Source organism: Pseudophryne corroboree, chromosome 4 (assembly GCF_028390025.1).
Source record: "Pseudophryne corroboree isolate aPseCor3 chromosome 4, aPseCor3.hap2, whole genome shotgun sequence".
Classification (NCBI taxonomy): domain Eukaryota; kingdom Metazoa; phylum Chordata; class Amphibia; order Anura; family Myobatrachidae; genus Pseudophryne; species Pseudophryne corroboree.
This window is the reverse complement of record NC_086447.1, coordinates 739,226,351-739,246,010: the sequence shown is the minus strand read 5'-3', so window position 1 is coordinate 739,246,010 and position 19,660 is coordinate 739,226,351. Positions and strand designations below refer to the sequence as shown.

The 19,660-nt window shown below is 44.2% G+C and overlaps 1 protein-coding gene across 6 annotated transcripts in view; it reads right to left on the bottom strand.

Moving 5' to 3' along the window:
* Window positions 1–19,660, bottom strand: part of NINL (ninein like) — a 277,291-nt gene that overhangs the window by 158,610 nt on the left and 99,021 nt on the right. For all 6 annotated transcript variants that reach the window (XM_063918113.1, XM_063918114.1, XM_063918111.1 and 3 more), the window contains exons 4-8: window positions 17,082–17,181; window positions 9,501–9,679; window positions 6,018–6,084; window positions 5,621–5,805; window positions 3,842–3,988 (exon numbers count right to left, since the gene is read on the bottom strand). In XM_063918113.1, coding sequence (XP_063774183.1) covers window positions 3,842–3,988; window positions 5,621–5,805; window positions 6,018–6,084; window positions 9,501–9,679; window positions 17,082–17,181 — 678 coding nt within the window. The remainder of the gene's footprint in view (window positions 1–3,841; window positions 3,989–5,620; window positions 5,806–6,017; window positions 6,085–9,500; window positions 9,680–17,081; window positions 17,182–19,660) is intronic.

Genomic DNA, 19,660 nt, shown 5'->3' with positions numbered 1-19,660 from the left:
CTAAAACTGAGGTCTGGAGGAGGGGCATAGAGGGAGGAGCCAGTTCACACCCTTGAAAAGTCTTAAAGTGCCCATGGCTCCTGCGGAACCGGCTATACCCCATGGTACTGAAGTGGACCCCAGCATCCCCTAGGACGTATGAGAAAATCGAATTATATTGCACTAGTAGGCGCTGGATATCTTTATTTACATCATACCTATTCACATACTTGTTACTAGCAGCCACTCATGATCCAGAGGAGTGCATATATACCACTATTTTTGTTATAAGTGCTATAGATATTCTATCTACTTTACGTATATACGCTTACAGATTATAAATCATTACCTGTGCACATACTACTACACTGACCAGATTATCTATCTATCTATAAATAGATCTATATGCAGAAGATATTCGGCACTCAATGCAACATGAAATGCAACTTGCCGGGTGCTATCCACAGCGTGGGACTGCAGTATATACAAACAGATAGGCAGCACTCACGGACTTTTCAGAGCCAAAGACCAGACGAGCCCTTAGCACTTAACGTTTCGGTTTATTTCAACAGTCATCATGCTTCTGATGACGGTTGAAATAAACCGAAAAGTTAAGCCGCTAAGGGCTCGTCTGGTGTCTTTGGCTCTGAAAAGTCTGTGAGTGCCGCCAATCTGTTTGTATCTAGATAGATTATTTTATATATATATATATATATATATATACACACACATATATATATATATATATATATATATATATATATATACACACACACACACACACACATTTTAAAATTAGAGATGAGCGGGTTCGGTTCTCCGAGATCCGAACCCCCCCCCCCCCCCCCCCCCCGAACTTCACCTACTTTACACGGTTCCGAGGCAGCCTTGGATCTTCCCGCCTTGCTCGGTTAACCCGAACACGCCTGAACGTCATCATCCCCGCTGTCGGATTCTTGCGAGATTCGTATTCTATATAAAGAGCCGCGCGTCGCCGCCATTTTCACTTGTGCATTGGAGATTGAACAGAGAGGACGTGGCTGCGTTCTCTCCCTGAAAAGCTCAGTAATCTGTGCTCAGTGTGCTGCATTGTGGGGACTGGGGATCAGCAGTATATAATTATAGTAGTACAGTACAGTAGGCCATTGCTGTATCTTGCAGATCTGTGTCAGGTATACTATCTCTGTGCTGCATTATTGTGAGCAGTATATAGTAGGACAGTGCAGCATTTTGGTGACCAGCAGTATACATATAGTACAGTACAGTAGGCCACTGCTGTATCTTGCAGCTCTGTGTCACTTCTAGTATCCTGATCAGTGCTCAATATCTGCTGCATTGTTGTGACCAGTATATATACTGTACTGTGCGAAGTGTGTTATACACCTGGTGATTTTATACATCCTGTAATCTGTAGTGAGTGATGTATGAGATACACCTGTGGATTATACACCCTGTATACTGTACTGTGCAACGTTTGTGATACACCTGGTGATTATACACCCTGTATACTGTACTGAGCGATGTGTGAGATGCACCTCGGGATTATACACCCTATATACTGTAATGTGTGATGTGTGAGATACACCTGGGGATTATACACCCTATATACTGTACTGTGCGATGTGTGTGATACACCTGGTAATTAATTATACACCCTGTATACTGTACTGTGCGAAGTGTATTATACACCTAGTGATTATTCATCCTGTAATCTGTACTGAGCGATGTGTGAGATACACCTGGTAATATCTGTGCTCAGTGTGCTGCATTGTGGGGACCACCAGTATATAATTATAGTAGTACAGTACAGTAGGCCATTGCTGTATCTTGCAGCTCTGTGTCACTTCTAGTATCCTATAATAAACAGGTGATCTCAACTTGCGCTCACAATAGAACAGTGACTGCCAGCGATGTCAATATAGAGCCTTCACCAAAAAGCCCAAACCATAAACATAGACTGAAAGAATGATATCACACGGCGCTACTATTCAAGATATGCTTAAAAATATACAACCATTTACATAGATATGATCGTATCTTTAAGACCTCCAAAATCTGAAATTCAGAGGGATAACAAATAATGGTGCAGTACAATAGACAAAGTGAACAGGTAATAGATTTTTATTGGTCCCACTCACAATTGAGCAAATGGATTATTTGCATATCATCCACATGGGTACGATGTCTTCAATCTTTAGGTCACCTTCTTTATCACTAAAACTTTGAATAAATATATATAGTGCAATACTGTTTTTTTTAAAAACACGTATTTTAATAACAAAAATGTGCTCACATAGATAAAAACAAAGTAGGCATATCACCAATAATGGATAACCTCCCCCCCAAGGGGCACCATACGGTCCAGACCGCCACTAGATGTTTGTAGTCAAAAGAAAGTCCCTCCAAGGCTCCGGAAACCACGGAAAGAAAGTCTTTCTGGATACTGGATACTGCAGGTGCTACCGCTGGATAGGTCCAAAGATGAAGTCCCCGTTGCTATCTATGTAAATGGTTGTATATTTTTAAACATATCTTGAATAGTAGCGCTGTGCGATATCATTCTTTCAGTCTATACTTCTAGTATCCTGATCAGTGCTCAGTGTCAGTGCTGCATTGTGGGGACCAGTATACTACAGTACAATAGTCCAGTGCTGTTCTCGCTGCTCAGTGTCAGTTCTCCGTAGTATCATCAGTGATCAGTATAATCAGTGCGCTGTTAGACGTGTGCCCGTTTTCCGCCATTAGTGCAGTGGGATTTAAACAATTGATGAAGTTATTGTGTCCCCGGTACAAAATCCCATCTAGATTCCACTTTACTAGGCAGGCGATAGCGAGATTTTACCAATTAATATCAGTGATTTATAATTATTAATTACAGTGATCTTGCCAAATAATTCCAGTGATTTTGTCATTTTCTTCCAGTGATTTGGACCAATAATACCATTAATTAGAACAAATAATTCTTGTGATATTGAGGCGTTTGTGTCGCTTAGCTTAGCCATCCAGCGACCACAGTGCACCTCTTTTTCTCTTTTCTTTGCATCATGTGCCATCCTGTCTGACACTGCAGTGCCACTCCTAGATGGGCCAGGTGTTTGTGCCGCCCTCTTGGGTCGCTTAGCTTAGTTATCCAGCGACCTCGGTGCAAATTTTAGGACTACAAATAGTATTGTGAGGTGTTCAGAATAGACTGGAAATGAGTGGAAATTGTGGTTATTGAGGTTAATAATACTATAGGATCAAAATTACCCCCAAATTCTATGATTTAAGCTGTTTTTGAAGAAAAAAAAACACCCGATCCGGCAAAAAAAAATTCAGGGAGGTTTTGCCAAAACGCGTCCGAAACTAAAACACGGCCGCGGAACCGAAACCAAAACACGGCCGCGGAACCGAATCCAAAACCTGAAAAATTTCCGGTGCACATCTCTAATATTATAATATATATATATATATATATATATATATATATATATATATATATATATATATAGATATAGATATATATATATAGATATAGATATATATATAGATATATAGATAGATATATAGATATATAGAGAGAGAGAGATTTAAGCTTGCAATATGCAGAAGAGATGCATTTATCAAAGTGTTAGTAATCAGAGACATTTACCTTAACACGTGACAAACAAGAACTGGTTGCCGCCACCACTGACGCAGTACTCTGAGCATCTACAGGAAACCTTTTGTTGTCATGCAAATTTACCGTAACGATCTAGCAAAAGCTTTAATTCTGACAATCTCGTTTCATTCCGCACTGAAGACTTGTTAATGTTTAATTATATATTTTCATTTTCTTCTGAATAGATTAGTTTAACAAACCATGTAAGACTTATTCACCCACCTGGTAAAATGTCCATGGATGCCTTTGCCGCAGTGGTGTGGAGGAAATAGGCAAAGGTGCATGGCTAAACAAACCAACCTGGAACTCCTGGAAACTCACTCTGCCATCTCCATCTCGGTCCAGCTTATTGAACAAATCATCAAGTTCCTACCATAACAAAGTACACCATCATCATCAATCCACTACTACAATACCAAGAATTGGGCATTTTTACCTTAAACACAATTTTATCAGTCTCTTAAATTTTGCATCCATCCACTGGTATGCACCCAAATCCTAATAACATTATACAAATACTAATCTATTATACTGAAAGATAGCGATATATAGATATAGTATACAGAACAATTCATTGATTACACAAATGTATTACAAAACCAAGTGAATGTATGAACGTTGTTTTATAGATGTGTCTACCATGTCTCAGGCAATATTTTGTTAAACACATGGGTGGCTGGGAGCCAAAATGGCCCTGTGTTTGATGCACAGTTTCCGGGTAGTCTTCAGGTTGCCGAATGTCGGGATCCCGGCGCACAGTATACTGACGCCGGAATCTCGACACCCGGCATACCGACAGATATTCTCCCTTGTGGGGGTCCACGACACCCCTGGAGGGAGAATAAATAGCGTGGCTCGCATAGCGTGCCACCGTGCCCACAGCGTGGTGAGCACAGCGAGCCCGCAAGGGGCTCATTTGCGCTCGCCACGCTGACGGTATGCCGGCGGTCGGGCTCCAGGTGCCGGTATGCTGGTCGCCGGGAGCCCGGCCGCCGGCATACCATACTACACCCCAGTTTCCTGCCCTATTTTGACAGGAGACAGCGTCAGACATCCCTACTTTATTGTACTTTCAGCACAGGGGGGTATGTGGGGTATGATCCTCCAATATGGGGGAGACGTAGTATCAGCGGACCTCATGTGCGCTGATACCACTTGTCCCCCATGTACTACAGCAGTGGTGTGTACTCAGTGACAGGGTGCTATGAGCCCCTGTCATTATCGGCATGCTATCTGTAAGATAACACGCCAATATGCAGGGCAATGTATGAACGGTCAGTAGCACAGACTGTTCCGACACCTGCAGCTATCAATTTCAACAGCCGCAGGTGGCGTTGCCCATACACCACAGCAGGAAAAGCTTCGTCCCTGGCTGCGGCTGCTGCCAGCTCCGGACTGCATGTGTAATCTCACAACAGTAACCAGATCTCACCCATGGAGTTGCCCGGGAGAGACGCTGCGCATCAGCACTAGGCTGATGCGCTGTGCGCTCTAGCGGGGATCTCTGGAGGGGGGGGGGGGGAGGGGAGTTTTCACTCCCCCACTCCAGCAAACATGATGTTCTTACATCTCATCGCCATATGTTCCTGCTTCGCCTTGGTAAAGAGGCGAAGCAGGAAGAGCTATAGCAGTACAATACGAGCCGCTATTGTACATCTACCCCAGTATCTCACAGACATGGGCATGACTACAAAGCAACCAACTGGGATCATGAGTTGCTTAGTCTGATGCCACGGAGCTACATGGGGTCCAGTAGATGCCAGCTTATGGCAGCTGCAACCCATTCTGCTCAAGGTATTACTCCCCACCGCTATATTGTCTGTCTGAAGTGCATTACTGACTATTTAAGAGTTTAATCACATTTTGATAAATGGGCCCCATATTATTTTGTTTTCATCCCTTTGTAAAAGCTTTGTTTAGGTAATAAAACCATAGCTACTTAGTAACAGCAATTCTAACAAAGAATAAAAGTGCTCTTCCATGACATGACTTTGCTCGTACCTCTTTACTGAGATCTTCAAGCCCAATGTTGGTACATACAGTGGCAAGCTCCTGCCGATTCAGATATCCATTGTGACCTATGCCCAACTCCTCCCAGATGTCCCGCACCTGATTTTCAGTCATGTCAGAGTTTGAAATTCTTCTTGGACTTTCAAAAATCCCTTGGTTCCATGTCCTCAACTGTCCTAAGAGGGTGACAAGAAGGTGAGAATTGCCGATGGTTTATGTAACCTCTGTCACAGCTCTGTTGTGGTAAGTGCTGTAGGAAGCACATATTCCTCACACAATCACGGCACTAGATAGGAGTAAATCTATAACTATTTAACCTTTACGTTTTCCTGTTGGCAGCAGTAAGCGAAGCTTGCTAGCCTATTCTGTTTAGCAAATTAAGTATTACCTTGTGCTTCAAAGTTTTCAATCTGAGCCTCCTTAGCTAGTTCTGCTTCTTCTTCTGACTTCAGACTCTGCAGAACAGAGCACACGAGACAGATCTATGTATAAATGGTTCACGATAGAAATACGCAAGAAGAAAAAAAAGCAAGAATATACCAGGCAAAGGCTGGGGGAGAAAAAAAAATAATCCTTTGTAAGCTTAAGAATGTGTGTTAACCTCCCAGACAAACCTGAGGCCAAAGCAAACACAAGAAACCACAGTTCACTCACTTGGTACTATTTCATCTCAAATGGATCCTTAAAAAGCCCAAATCCTTAAAGTAAAAGGCTTCCTCTGCATTCAGTCCATTGCATGGACACGAACACCATGATTTGCTTCATAAAAGGTCTACCCTCACTAGAACTTCCTGCAAAACAGATTGCCACAGCCCAGCCCCCCCTCCTCCTCTTGTAAGCAATGGTTAAATGTCTTTTCATTTGCAAGTCTCTAGAAATTTTGTCTAGTAAATACTGTACAAAGAGCCAGTTTCTGGAAAGGGCTGTTTGAAACTACAGTTTGAGACATTGGCCATGTTTACCAAGATTCTAATTGAAGGCATGCCATCTAATAAGGCAACATTCACCATACATAATACATATTTGTACAAATATAGATATTCATATTTGTGGCACACCCTTCCATCAAATATCTTACAGTGTAGACCACAGCACAATATATAACAGAAGAGAACACAGATCAAACCAAGGAGATGCAGGAACACAATATACTACACAAGGCAGCACCACAACCAGAGGCGAAATGAAACCGCTAATAGCAGTGAGGGAGCTAGTGCTAATGCAGTCACTATGGGATGTAGGGGTAAGGAAAGAACCTGAAATACTGGTGCACAATCCCAAGGTCCCTGCTCAGTCGGCATTGGGTGCATGTGCAGTGATGTTTATCATTAGGAGATGCTTAGCAAAAAAAGCCACAACCAAAACATACATACACACCCTATTAACCCTCAATTGCTGTGAATCAGTATCAAATCAACAAAGGTTATTGTGAATTATATAAGGGTCCACATCTAAAACAGCGCACATGCGCGCACACACACACTAATAAACCCTTGTTAGCAAGTCAAACCAAATAAAGGAGGCTAGCTTTAGGTATTAGCTACTACTCTTTTTACAAGTTAACATTAAACTATTGTTTGTATCATTGTCATTATAGGAGCAAACTACTATTAAAATGTAAAAAAAGAAAAGAAAGCATAGTCATACATATTTCCCAGTATACAAAAATACATCATTGTAACAAACTGAAATCACATTTTATATTAAAATTTCATATAGAAAGACACTTCATTCTCATATCCAAACCTCCCATCTCAGAAGAATTAGGTGTAAGGTCCTGTATGTGCGGGTCCGCATAGTGCGATTCAACCAGTCAGCAGCAAAGCTATTTACTCTTATTTCAATTTTGGCAAATAAGACTGCATCAGCTTAATCAACATATTCTGAGGTCACACGATCCAAGCATACAACTGACACTCCTGCTACCTGAGGCAGCTCTCGAAATGCTGCCCTAGTAAGCCATTACCACATAAATATGCAGCAATTCTATGTTAAATTTTAAATGCAACACCTCATAACCTCAGCGCCCAGCTTCCCAGAGTACATTGCCCCAATGTACGGTGCCCTGCTTCTTATTCCAACCGTATGCCACACCTCATCAGCCTACTTCTACTTTACTGCACCCCAGAACCAACTTTACTCTGTGCCATAACTCAGTGTACATTGTGCCAGTTCTACTACATAGCTTAGAAATAACATGAGAGAACATTACTATCACTTTCCACTATAAGTGGTCAAATTGTCTTTTGTTTACAGTTTAACTATCTTAAAACCCGCCACGAAAGTACTGGAACTAGGCAACCATGTTCGTGGTTTCACTTTCGTGTCATCGTGGTTATGCCTCCCACTGTTTAAGGTGTGATTCGCTGCATTTTACAACACGGGCATGATGATGAAATTCAAAGCCAATCAGGTGGGAGAAGGGGTGGTATTCATGTGACCGACGGTCACATGACCTCCTCCAGCCTCCCGACCCCCACTATCCCGATGGTCGGCATGCCGACCAACAGGGACTATTTCCACTCGTGGGTGTCCACGACACCCATCGAGTGGGAATAGAACCCGTGGCGACCGTAGGTCGCCATTGAGCCCGCAGCGTGGCGAGCGCAGCGTGGCGAGCGCAGCGAGCCCACAAGGGGCTTGCTGCACTCGCCTCTCCCCGCCGGGATCCCGGCGTCGGTATGCTGCCGGGATCCCGGCGTCGGTAAGCTGACCGGCGGTCAGGAGACTGCCGGTCAGCCATACTACACCCGGGAGAAGGGCTGTCATCAGAAAGTGTGGTGCTCGGTACTGACAAAATAGACAGCCCCTCCTGCCACCTTATCCCTACACAAAAAAATTGGAGTCAAATATTTGCCAAAAAAACATTCAGTCTCCCACGACCTCAAGGTAGACTCTTTAGGCAAGTCCTAACCACCCTCATTAAATTAACCAATTAAACAGATAGTATTCATGGTGCATCTCTCCGGGTATTGGCGGCGGTATAGTAAAAGAATGTTTATATAACCTGTCGCTGTAGAGTTGTTATGCTACATACATGACAGGACCCCGTCGCCTCTAGACAACACTGGATGCGGTTTCCTCAACAGCTGGAGCACCTTATAGGCTCCTGCACCAATATACAGGGGATGTATATGGGCTGACAGATCTTATTTAGTAAACATTGCCCCTACACATATAAGTATATTGATGTTAACGCCCTGACCCAGCCCCTTACAACCACTGTCCATGATGCATAGGGCTACTGTCAGTGTATATGGACCCTCCCCATCCCATACATTACACTGCTCAGTCCTGGCACCAGGGAACTACTCATTCTGGCCCCTGACCACAACTCCCACAGTGCCATGCACAAGTAGCAGCAGCACCCGGTCACTGCGGCTGTCAAGTCTCTTACTCAAAACTCACCCGATGTGCGTAAACCTGTGCCCCAATGTCACACGCCAGCCTGCGCACACATCCAGCCACCATGTGCAGCAGCAAAGCGGGAGAGGTGGATGGCGGCTCCCTGCCATTGCCGCCAGGTGGGCCCCCCGCCTCGGTCTAGGCCCGGGACTTCAGTCCCGGCAATTCCCCCCTTGATAGCGACCCTGGGTGGAAGAAATTTGTGACTACCGGACAGTCCGTGAGGGTATACAAACATGCTGCATACACAACGAACCCCCAGAGTTGGAGGCACTGCAGTACAGACGAGTGCTAGTACCTAGGGCAAGCAGAACTAGTAACTAGAGTTCCGTCAGATAAACACTTACTCCCCTGCAGCAATCACTGCAGAGAGCACTGAAGAAATGTTGTAAAAACAAAATGCCTCAGAAAGGAGATAGAAGTTTTGAAAACAGTTTAGAATTCCCTTTTGATGAATCATCCCCACCTCCACACTCTCCAGCGAGGAGGACCTTCTTAGCGGACACTTTCTCTGACTCTTTACATGGTGCTGCTCCTGCAGATATTTGTTGGCCTCATTTTCAGCAGCCTCGCGTTCAGGTTGTGTGCGTCGGCCATATCGCTTGGTACCTTTTGTAAACTTTGGTTTTACCTCATCTGGGATCACTGAAGAAGAAACAAATTAGTATGAAAATTATAAAGTGCATAACAAAAAGAACAAGTGAATAAAATTACAAAAAAGGAAAGTGCACCAAAGTCTCTTGACAACAAGGTAGAAGTGCAAGAAAAGCTTGCCCCAAGCGTGTACCCACTGCACAGATCATAAAATAGATAAAACAACGTTATGGTCAACATGGATTAGGTCAACAGGTACAAAAGTTGACATATGAAAGGTCAACAGATACAAAATGTTGACAGGACTATGGTCGACACTTTTTTGGGGCAACTCTTGTATATTTTATGTTATGTGACCACCATCAGTATAAAACATAGATGTCAACCTAGAACATGTCAACCTAGAGTCCCTGACGACATAGAAACCATGTCGACCTACTTACTGTCGACCAATAGTGGTTGACTTAAGTCTTGTCGACCTAGAGACCGGATACCGATGCAATGCAGTACCTTCTTCCCTGCTCCTTTTCAAGGATTTCCTTTTTTGTTAGCAAAAGGAACACAACACTCAAGTGGCGAAAGGGATCACAAACAGCCTGGACTCTTCCCCTACAGAGGAAAATTCATATCCCAGGGAATTTATTATTTTTCTCCCTGCATAGTGTACGCACTGGGTGAACAAGAGTGCCACACCTTTTGCTCTGCGGTGGGGAATAAAGGTGACATGTTTCTTTGTTGTTTGGTGTTTATATAGCCACTTCAATATCCTAAGTAGCGGAACAAAATGCATATTCTAGGATTAAATAAGGGCTATAATTTAAAGGAAATTTTAAACAAGGTTTACAAAAATCAGGTTTTATTTGAAAGTAACCAAAACACCAGGTGATTTATGGGAAAGATTACTAACTTGTGTTTTCCATAGATAAAATTAGCAAATTATAAAAAAGAAAAACCAAAAGAAAAACACAGCATATCTAGCCCATTACAGTATCTTATGCCACAGACTGCTCAGGTTTAATATTGGTATATTTTAGTCCAAAGGGGCTTCCAGGTGCACCCAGTCCCTGATTTACCATACTGGTTCCCTGTGGAATTAAGGGAAAGCTGTGCTACCCCGAGAATACACTAGGCTCTGTGTAATCTATATATAAATTCTCTGTTCCTTTGTATACTTCTATTACCAGAGCACTGTACTTGCCACATCAATGTTCTATTCCCATGGTTGCGCCTTATCACAATACCCATTATTATTCCTATTCTCTTATGCATTGTAAAAAAAACTATATACAGGTGGAGTATCCCATATCCAAATATTCTGAAATACGGAATATTCCGAAATACGGACTTTTTTGAGTGAGAGTGAGATAGTGAAATCTTTGTTTTCTGTGGCTCAATGTACACAAACTTTGTTTAATACACAAAGTTATTAAAAATATTGTATTAAAATAAGAATTTACGTACCGATAATTCTATTTCTCGGAGTCCGTAGTGGATGCTGGGGTTCCTGAAAGGACCATGGGGAATAGCGGCTCCGCAGGAGACAGGGCACAAAAAGTAAAGCTTTTCCAGATCAGGTGGTGTGCACTGGCTCCTCCCCCTATGACCCTCCTCCAGACTCCAGTTAGGTACTGTGCCCGGACGAGCGTACACAATAAGGGAGGATTTTGAATCCCGGGTAAGACTCATACCAGCCACACCAATCACACCGTACAACTTGTGATCTAAACCCAGTTAACAGTATGATAACAGAGGAGCCTCTGAAAGATGGCTCCCTAAACAATAACCCGAATTAGTTAACAATAACTATGTACAAGTATTGCAGATAATCCGCACTTGGGATGGGCGCCCAGCATCCACTACGGACTCCGAGAAATAGAATTATCGGTAAGTAAATTCTTATTTTCTCTATCGTCCTAGTGGATGCTGGGGTTCCTGAAAGGACCATGGGGATTATACCAAAGCTCCCAAACGGGCGGGAGAGTGCGGATGACTCTGCAGCACCGAATGAGAGAACTCCAGGTCCTCTTTTGCCAGGGTATCAAATTTGTAGAATTTTACAAACGTGTTCTCCCCTGACCACGTAGCTGCTCGGCAGAGTTGTAATGCCGAGACCCCTCGGGCAGCCGCCCAAGATGAGCCCACCTTCCTTGTGGAATGGGCCTTAACAGATTTAGGCTGTGGCAGGCCTGCCACAGAATGTGCAAGTTGAATTGTGTTACAAATCCAACGAGCAATCGACTGCTTAGAAGCAGGCGCACCCAACTTGTTGGGTGCATACAGTATAAACAGCGAGTCAGATTTTCTGACTCCAGCCGTCCTTGAAATGTATATTTTTAAAGCTCTGACAACGTCCAACAACTTGGAGTCCTCCAAGTCGCTTGTAGCCGCAGGCACTACAATAGGCTGGTTCAGGTGAAACGCTGATACCACCTTAGGGAGAAAATGCGGACGCGTCCGCAGCTCTGCCCTATCCGAATGGAAAATGAAATAAGGGCTTTTATAAGATAAAGCCGCCAGTTCAGATACTCTCCTGGCGGAAGCCAGGGCCAGTAACATAGTCACTTTCCATGTGAGATATTTCAAATCCACATTTTTTAGTGGTTCAAACCAATGGGATTTGAGGAAATCTAAAACTACATTTAGATCCCACGGTGCCACCGGAGGCACCACAGGAGGCTGTATATGCAGTACTCCTTTGACAAAAGTCTGGACCTCAGGGACTGAGGCCAATTCTTTTTGGAAGAATATTGACAGGGCCGAAATTTGAACCTTAATAGATCCCAATTTGAGACCCATAGACAATCCTGATTGCAGGAAATGTAGGAAACGACCCAGTTGAAATTCCTCCGTCGGAGCACTCCGATCCTCGCACCACGCAACATATTTCCGCCAAATGCGGTGATAATGCTTCGCGGTGACTTCCTTTCTTGCCTTAATCAAGGTAGGAATGACTTCTTCTGGAATGCCTTTTCCTTTTAGGATCTGGCGTTCAACCGCCATGCCGTCAAACGCAGCCGCGGTAAGTCTTGAAAGAGGCAGGGACCCTGTTGAAGCAGGTCCCTTCTCAGAGGTAGAGGCCACGGATCGTCCGTGACCATCTCTTGAAGTTCCGGGTACCAAGACCTTCTTGGCCAATCCGGAGCCACTAGTATCGTTCTTACTCCGCTTTGCCGTATGATTCTCAATACCTTTGGTATGAGAGGCAGAGGAGGAAACACATACACCGACTGGTACACCCAAGGTGTTACCAGCGCGTCCACAGCTATTGCCTGCGGATCTCTTGACCTGGCGCAATACCTGTCCAGTTTTTTGTTGAGGCGAGACGCCATCATGTCCACCATTGGTCTTTCCCAACGGTTTATTATCATGTGGAAAACTTCTGGATGAAGTCCCCACTCTCCCGGGTGAAGATCGTGTCTGCTGAGGAAGTCTGCTTCCCAGTTGTCCACGCCCGGGATGAACACTGCTGACAGTGCTATCACGTGATTCTCCGCCCAGCGAAGGATCCTGGCAGCTTCTGCCATTGCACTCCTGCTTCTTGTGCCGCCCTGTCTGTTTACATGGGCGACTGCCGTGATGTTGTCCGACTGGATCAACACCGGTCTTCCTTGAAGCAGAGGTTCCGCCTGGCTTAGAGCATTGTAGATTGCTCTTAGTTCCAGAATGTTTATGTGAAGAGACTTTTCCAGGCTCGACCACACTCCCTGGAAGTTTCTTCCTTGTGTGACTGCTCCCCAGCCTCTCAGGCTGGCGTCCGTGGTCACCAGGATCCAATCCTGTATGCCGAATCTGCGGCCCTCCAATAGATGAGCCCTCTGCAACCACCACAGAAGAGATACCCTTGTCCTTGGAGACAGGGTTATCCGCAGGTGCATCTGAAGATGCGACCCTGACCATTTGTCCAACAGATCCCTTTGGAAAATTCTTGCATGGAATCTGCCGAATGGAATTGCTTCGTAAGAAGCCACCATTTTTCCCAGGACTCTTGTGCATTGATGTACAGACACCTTTCCTGGTTTTAGGAGGTTCCTGACCAGGTCGGATAACTCCTTGGCTTTTTCCTCGGGAAGAAAAACCTTTTTCTGAACCGTGTCCAGAATCATCCCTAGGAACAGCAGACGAGTTGTCGGCATTAATTGGGATTTTGGAATATTCAGAATCCATCCGTGCTGCTTTAGCACCTCTTGAGATAGTGCTAATCCCATCTCTAGCTGTTCTCTGGACCTTGCCCTTATTAGGAGATCGTCCAAGTATGGGATAATTAATACGCCTTTTCTTCGAAGAAGAATCATCATCTCGGCCATTACCTTTGTAAAGACCCGAGGTGCCGTGGACAAACCAAACGGCAGCGTCTGAAACTGATAGTGACAGTTTTGTACAACGAACCTGAGGTACCCCTGGTGTGAGGGGTAAATTGGAACGTGGAGATACGCATCCTTGATGTCCAAGGATACCATAAAGTCCCCTTCTTCCAGGTTCGCTATCACTGCTCTGAGTGACTCCATCTTGAACTTGAACTTCTTTATGTACAGGTTCAAGGACTTCAGATTTAGAATAGGCCTTACCGAGCCATCCGGCTTCGGTACCACAAATAGAGTGGAATAATACCCCTTCCCTTGTTGTAGAAGAGGTACCTTGACTATCACCTGCTGAGAGTACAGCTTGTGAATGGCTTCCAAAACCGTCTCCCTTTCGGAGGGGGACGTTGGTAAAGCAGACTTCAGGAAACGGCGAGGTGGATCTGTCTCTAATTCCAACCTGTACCCCTGAGATATTATCTGCAGGATCCAGGGATCTACCTGCGAGTGAGCCCACTGCGCGCTGTAATTTTTGAGACGACCGCCCACCGTCCCCGAGTCCGCTTGAGAAGCCCCAGCGTCATGCTGAGGCTTTTGTAGAAGCCGGGGAGGGCTTCTGTTCCTGGGAAGGAGCTGCCTGTTGCTGTCTCTTCCCTCGACCTCTGCCTCGTGGCAGATATGAATAGCCCTTTGCTCTCTTATTTTTAAAGGAACGAAAGGGCTGCGGTTGAAAAGTCGGTGCCTTTTTCTGTTGGGGAGTGACTTGAGGTAGAAAGGTGGATTTCCCGGCTGTAGCCGTGGCCACCAAATCTGATAGACCGACTCCAAATAACTCCTCCCCTTTATACGGCAAAACTTCCATATGCCGTTTTGAATCCGCATCGCCTGTCCACTGTCGCGTCCATAAAGCTCTTCTGGCCGAAATGGACATAGCACTTACCCGTGATGCCAGTGTGCAGATATCCCTCTGTGCATCACGCATATAAAGAAATGCATCCTTTATTTGTTCTAACGACAGTAAAATATTGTCCCTGTCCAGGGTATCAATATTTTCAATCAGGGACTCTGACCAAACTACCCCAGCACTGCACATCCAGGCAGTCGCTATAGCTGGTCGTAGTATAACACCTGCATGTGTGTATATACTTTTTTGGATATTTTCCATCCTCCTATCTGATGGATCTTTAAGTGCGGCCGTCTCAGGAGAGGGTAACGCCACTTGTTTAGATAAGCGTGTTAGCGCCTTGTCCACCCTAGGAGGTGTTTCCCAGCGCTCCCTAACCTCTGGCGGGAAAGGGTATAATGCCAATAATTTCTTTGAAATTATCAGCTTTTTATCAGGGGCAACCCACGCTTCATCACACACGTCATTTAATTCTTCTGATTCAGGAAAAACTATAGGTAGTTTTTTCACACCCCACATAATACCCTGTTTAGTGGTACCTGTAGTATCAGCTAAATGTAACGCCTCCTTCATTGCCAAAATCATATAACGTGTGGCCCTACTGGAAAATACGGTTGATTCGTCACCGTCACCACTGGAATCAGTGCCTGTGTCTGGGTCTGTGTCGACCGACTGAGGCAAAGGGCGTTTCACAGCCCCTGACGGTGTTTGAGGCGCCTGGACAGGCACTAATTGATTGTCCGGCCGCCTCATGTCGTCAAACGACTGCTTAAGCGAGTTGACGCTATCCCGTAATTCCACAAATAAAGGCATCCATTCTGGTGTCGACCCCCTAGGAGGTGACATCCCCATATTTGGCAATTGCTCCGCCTCCACACCAATATCGTCCTCATACATGTCGACACACACGTACCGACACACAGCAGACACACAGGGAATGCTCTACACGAAGACAGGACCCACTAGCCCTTTGGGGAGACAGAGGGAGAGTCTGCCAGCACACACCAAAAAAGCGCTATATATGACAGGGATAGCCTTATAATAAGTGCTCCCTTATAGCTGCTTTATATATATCAAAATATTGCCATTAAATTTGCCCCCCCTCTCTGTTTTACCCTGTTTCTGTAGTGCAGTGCAGGGGAGAGACCTGGGAGCCGTCCTGACCAGCGGAGCTGTGAGAGGAAATGGCGCCGTGTGCTGAGGAGATAGGCCCCGCCCCTTTTCCGGCGGGCTCGTCTCCCGCTATTTTGTGAATCCAGGCAGGGGTTAAATATCTCCATATAGCCTCTGGGGGCTATATGTGAGGTATTTTTAGCCTTTTAATAGGTTTTCATTTGCCTCCCAGGGCGCCCCCCCCCAGCGCCCTGCACCCTCAGTGACTGCGTGTGAAGTGTGCTGAGAGGAAAATGGCGCACAGCTGCAGTGCTGTGCGCTACCTTTAGAAGACTGCAGGAGTCTTCAGCCGCCGATTCTGGACCTCTTCTTACTTCAGCATCTGCAAGGGGGCCGGCGGCGCGGCTCCGGTGACCATCCAGGCTGTACCTGTGATCGTCCCTCTGGAGCTGATGTCCAGTAGCCAAGAAGCCAATCCATCCTGCACGCAGGTGAGTTCACTTCTTCTCCCCTCTGTCCCTCGTTGCAGTGATCCTGTTGCCAGCAGGAATCACTGTAAAATAAAAAACCTAAGCTAAACTTTCTCTAAGCAGCTCTTTATGAGAGCCACCTAGAATTGCACCCTTCTCGGCCGGGCACAAAAATCTAACTGGAGTCTGGAGGAGGGTCATAGGGGGAGGAGCCAGTGCACACCACCTGATCTGGAAAAGCTTTACTTTTTGTGCCCTGTCTCCTGCGGAGCCGCTATTCCCCATGGTCCTTTCAGGAACCCCAGCATCCACTAGGACGATAGAGAAATGACCTTCAGGCTGTGTGTATAAGGTGTATATAAAACATAAATGAATGGTGTGAATGTACACACACTTTGTTTAATGCACAAAGTTATTAAAAATATTGGCTAAAATTACCTTCAGGCTGTGAGTATAAGGTGTATATGTAACATAAATGCATTCTGTGCTTAGACTTAGGTCCCATCACCATGATATCTCATTATGGTATGCAATTATTCCAAAATACGGAAAAATCCAATATCCAAAATACCTCTGGTCCCAAGCATTTTGGATAAGGGATACTCAACCTGTATATATATATTATTTTTTTTAACAACAACAACAACAAGTAATAGTTGAGATCTTACCTGGCTCTAAATAGCTACTTTCATCATCATCGGATAGGCTGATATCAATAGTCGATGACAGCACGGCAACAAATCCTTCTTTAAACTCTGCAAAATTAACCTAAAACAAAAATATATATTACACACCAAATATTGTATATGTCCAGCAGATACTCAAAACTGCCTGTTCACCTTGCTAACACCTACCTATTTATCTCCTGACATTGTCTTAACCATTCATTAATCAACTCTTGCGTGTGTGAGTAAAAAAACAAACAAAAATACACATTGTTGGTGAAGGAAAACAATGGGGGGGTTTCTAATTACCTGCAATATTGCGGTTTCACAATAAATTAACCCAAATGCAATAACATACCTCCCAACATGACCCTCTCCAGGAGGGACAAAATGCTCTGCTCCTGGACTTTTCTCTTAATTTATGATTGCAGGCACCTGTTTTGAACAGGTTAATGGATAAGAAAGGTGTTTCACCACAGGTGATGGCAATCATACATTAAGATGAAAGTCCAGGAGAAGAGCATTGTGTCCCTCCTGGAGAGGGTCATGTTGGGAGGTGAGCAATAATTCAGTATCCTATTAGTGGCGATAAGTTATCACAGATAAGTCTCCATAGGGTTTATCACAGATTTCTCTTCACCATCTCTGAGCAGGTGAAAAGTAGCGCAAAATCCCTATTTTATGTTAAAAAAAGGTCTGGATTTGGTTCAGAACCCCTGGGACACCCCCCTGAATAACTAATTAGGTACTTAGATGTTTTTAATTATTTCTAATTGGCCAATAATTTCATTTTTTTAAACCAAAAATGATAAGCAAAGTGTTGGAAATAGGGGTACAAGGTATGAGACAGGTATATTGGGGTGCTTTATGAGTGGGACAAGTGTTTTTAGACTTTCAGGTGGGAGTAATCGGTCAATTTCCACTTCTTTTTTAAAAGTACCTTAAAATGACCCAAATATATATACTTATAACCAATTTATGGGAGCACTTATTTTCCTAAAAAAAAAAAAAAAAAAAAGCTTTATATAAAGGTCATCTTTAAAAAAAAAAAAATACATATAACAAACATCTGACTCAATTTAATGACACCAAATAATTTTATTATGGCTACTAATAGACTTCTACATTTTCCTGTATTAGTTTGGCTTTTTTAGGGGGTATGGGCAGATTTCCCCACTTTCTCCTATATTTATCCCAGCTTTTGCAGGCTACAATTATCGTGCAAATCCAGTTATCGCCATTTTGGAATAGGATCGGTGCGATAAACAACTTTGTGAGATAGATGCAATAATATGAGCCACAATCGCGGAGTCGCAGCTAATTGGATACCTCCCAATATGTATTAAAGTGTGTGTGTGTGTGTGTGTGTGTGTGTGTGTGTGTGTGTGTGTGTGTGTGTGTGTGTATATATAAACAATGCATCTACAATTCATGAAGTACAGACCGAGTACAGTGAAAGTTCAGGATTGATAGTAACACATACTTGCCTACCTGACCCTCTCCATGAGGGAGAAATTGCTCTGTTCCTGGACTTTCCTGGTAATGTATGATTGCCATCACCTGTGGTGAGCTAGTTAATTGATAATAAAGGTGTTTCACCACAGGTGATGGCAATCATACATTACCAGGAAAGTCCAGGAACAGAGCATTTTCTCCCTCATGGAGAGGGTCAGGTAGGCAAGTATGTAGTAACATAGTAACTAAGGTTGAAAAAAAGACAATTGTCCATCGAGTTCAACCTCTGCAGCCTTTATAAAAATAGGTCATTCTGCTGCAGGAACATGTATAACAGTCTCTCAGTGTACTGTTCCATTGTATTTAGTGTACTCATTGCAAGATGAATGGAGTTAACAGAATCTATTACAGGGATCTGTAAATTAGGCATTGTACACATTGTGGCAGCAACAGAACGGGTCACTGACCATAGCCACAAATTATCTTAATTTGTTCCTTTTTCATAGATCAGGAAGTTTTAGTTTTGTATTGAACTGTTAAATTAACATCATACTGATATTGGTTCTGCTGCCCAGTGCTCTGAGGTCTAGCAATCGTGCGTCCAATGCTTCTCAAACTGTCATCAAAACACACGTGGGTTAACATAGCTGGTTATCACAAGCACGTGCAGGAGTCAAATCATAATTCAGCGGGGCAGTCGCCAAAAGTCTCAGCGGTCATTAGGACCAGCGGGGGAAAAGTAAATAGGGTGAAAACATTTTCTTTAGCCCCTCGCTGTGAAAAACGTGTGGAGCTTGTTCTCTGCCCCACTTACTCCTACCTGTGCTGCAGCATTGAAATCCTTAAAACATGGACCCAGGGTGTCTTGAAGAACAAGTTTGACAAACACTGCCATTGACACAGGCATTGGTCACGCAGTATCCTTTTATAGATACTGTGAGGGCAGCTGCCATAAGATTGTGGAAAAGGCAGATAAGTTGTGTCATTATATTACACAACAATCTATGTATGGTTGAACTTGATGGACCAGCGTCTTTTTTTTTTTCTTACCATACCAGCAGGAGTTAAAGTGGGCAGAAACGAGGCGGAACTGCGTTCCAGCAGTTCTAATTGGAGGCGGAACCAGT